The sequence below is a fragment of the Corvus brachyrhynchos genome, unplaced genomic scaffold (genome assembly GCF_000691975.1).
Source record: "Corvus brachyrhynchos isolate BGI_N302 unplaced genomic scaffold, ASM69197v1 scaffold662, whole genome shotgun sequence".
In the NCBI taxonomy this organism is placed as follows: Eukaryota; Metazoa; Chordata; class Aves; order Passeriformes; family Corvidae; genus Corvus; species Corvus brachyrhynchos.
The window spans coordinates 108,454-110,777 of NW_008236783.1; the positions used below are offsets into that span (position 1 = coordinate 108,454).

The 2,324-nt window shown below is 44.8% G+C and overlaps 1 protein-coding gene across 1 annotated transcript in view; it reads left to right on the forward strand.

The window, feature by feature from the left end:
* The window catches only part of LOC103611330 (protein FAM219A-like), a 73,359-nt gene that overhangs the window by 69,278 nt on the left and 1,757 nt on the right, over positions 1 to 2,324 (forward strand). The window contains exon 4 of the mRNA XM_008628831.2: positions 2,216 to 2,296. Within this exon, the coding sequence (XP_008627053.1) occupies positions 2,216 to 2,296 (81 nt within the window). The remainder of the gene's footprint in view (positions 1 to 2,215; positions 2,297 to 2,324) is intronic.

Here is a 2,324-nt window from a genome sequence, read left to right on the forward strand (position 1 = left end):
AACTTCCAGTTCTCCTTCTTACACAATGGACATTGTGCAGTTTCTATAGGCCAGTAGTTTTTGGAGAACAAGCATTGTGTTAGCTCACTAGGTGTAGGCCATTTATCATCTGGTAACACAGGCAGAGTCCACAACACCATCTGCACCACTTCTGCACAGATACTGTAGCCTGCTCTGAGGATAACCTTATCTCAGATTTTGTCATAACATATTTTATGTTAAGTGATCAAAACCACCAAGACAAGAATCTCATACTAGGACACCTGCAGATGAAAGCAGCTCTGACTGCAATCTGGCTTTGTTCCAAGGACAGTGGGAAGCAAGCATAAGAACAATCAGGATGCAAAGGAAAGATTTAGATTGAGGGCAAAGACACCGTTTTTGTCTGTTGCAGAAAAATTGAAGTTCTGTGTTATGAAAAAAGACATTTCTCAAGAAAAAGATGTAGTGATTTTTTAAAACTGATTAAATAGCACCACAAAGGGCTCTCCTCCTAGATCCCCAATAATGTTTTGTTCACTCATGTTCAGTTTTGTGGATGAAAGAACTGTTGTGCAGTGGATACCACTGAATTAATGTATTTTCCTTACTGTAAAAGCTCTGAAGCCTGTATTTCAACACACAAACTCGATAGAGTAATTAGAGGTGCAAAGTCATCATCAGCTTTTGTAATACTTCTGGTGAAGTAAAAGTCTATAAAATAATAGAATTTTAAAAGAGCTAGTCTGAGTGGACTTTTGCGCTGCACCCACCAGGTCAAATTCCTCATATTACTAAATTTAGGAGTGAGACCTTAAAAGTGCTGTGTTGTGGGGTGCTGTGTAGAAGCTCATGCAGAAAGACCAAATCTCTGATTTTCAATAGAAGAATAGTAGGAGCACCAAGCCTCTGCCTTCCCCTAGCTTCCTTCTCACATTTATTTATTGCTAGTGTCATGTACTCATTGCTAGAGGAAAAAAAAGAATTGCTAGAGGAAAAAATGAGCAATCTGATATAACAAGCAGTGCTAGTGATCAGGTTCACCAGAATGAAGTGTGGAGTGTCCCAACTGTTTTTTCTTCCAGGGAGGAGTGTGTTCTCAATGCATGTCCAGTGTTCATCCCTGTGAAACTGCTCTGAACTATCCAGAGACACAGCCTGCTTCCTCTGAATTGCACCCATTTAAATGTCTTCGTTGATAAGGGAGGACTTGCAAGGAAGTTGTCTTGGTTTAAAAAACCCAGATGTCTGCCAAGGAAGGCGGGAACCTTCCTGGAATGGAAACATGACCCCCTCCCTCCAAATTACTATAACTTCGAAATGATGGGGCTTCCAGGCAAAAGTATGGGAAAAGGAATAACAGTTCTTTACTAGAAAATAGATATATATACATATATATCTAAAGACAAACAAACAACAACAACAGCAACAACACAAAAAAAAAAAAAAGATAACCCAATAACAGCCTTTTCCCACCTGTCAAGTGATTTCCCCTTTGGTGTAGTTACGACCACAACCGGCAGGGGGCGCTGGTGGCTCCAGTGAGGCGACAGCTGCAGTGACTCCCTTGCAGCTGGCAGAGGGTGCTAGCAGGCTCCAGCGAGGCAGGGAAGGTGTGATGATTCCCCTGCGGCTTCAGGGGGCACTCTACTGGAGTTCGGCAACCTCCTCAGGTGGTGGTGGAGGTTCAGACGAAGGGGAAGAGAGGAAATTGCTCCTTTTGTAAACTCACAGGCAGCAATCGGTTTAGGTACCCCCCCTGGCAGCGGGCAAGAGTAGTGAAGGCAGGCAGATCCGATCGGGCAGCAATCGGTCTCGGTACCACCACCGGCAGAAATAGTGAAGGCAGGCAGATCCAATCCTAGTGCCAAGTTACAATGTAGCAATACCCCCAGCCAGATACACACACTCAGCCACCCACGCGGCCGCTCTCCTTGATCCCTGAACCAGAAGGGAAGAGACAACCCAGCCCCGCCCCCATCTCCCCTCAGGGTCCTGGCCGAGCTTACATCTCTCGCGATGTCCCCCAAACCCCGAAGGAGGGGGGGGAGGGGGGAACGATGATGAGGGGGGACAGTGGCAATTCCCGGTACAAATGATTATGGGATACACCTTATGAGCCCTCCCCAAAACATAACTGAAACAGAGAAAGCCAACTATCATATGGCTTTGCTCTAGACTATGTGTGGTACTGAGCTTTACTGTGTGGTTAACAGACAACATTTAATTATTTCAGGCTTGTCATTCCCAATAAAGGCTATTCGTCATTAGATCAGAGTCCAGATGAAAAGCCACTGGTAGCCCTGGATACAGACAGGTATGCAAAAGGTTAATAAGATTTTTAT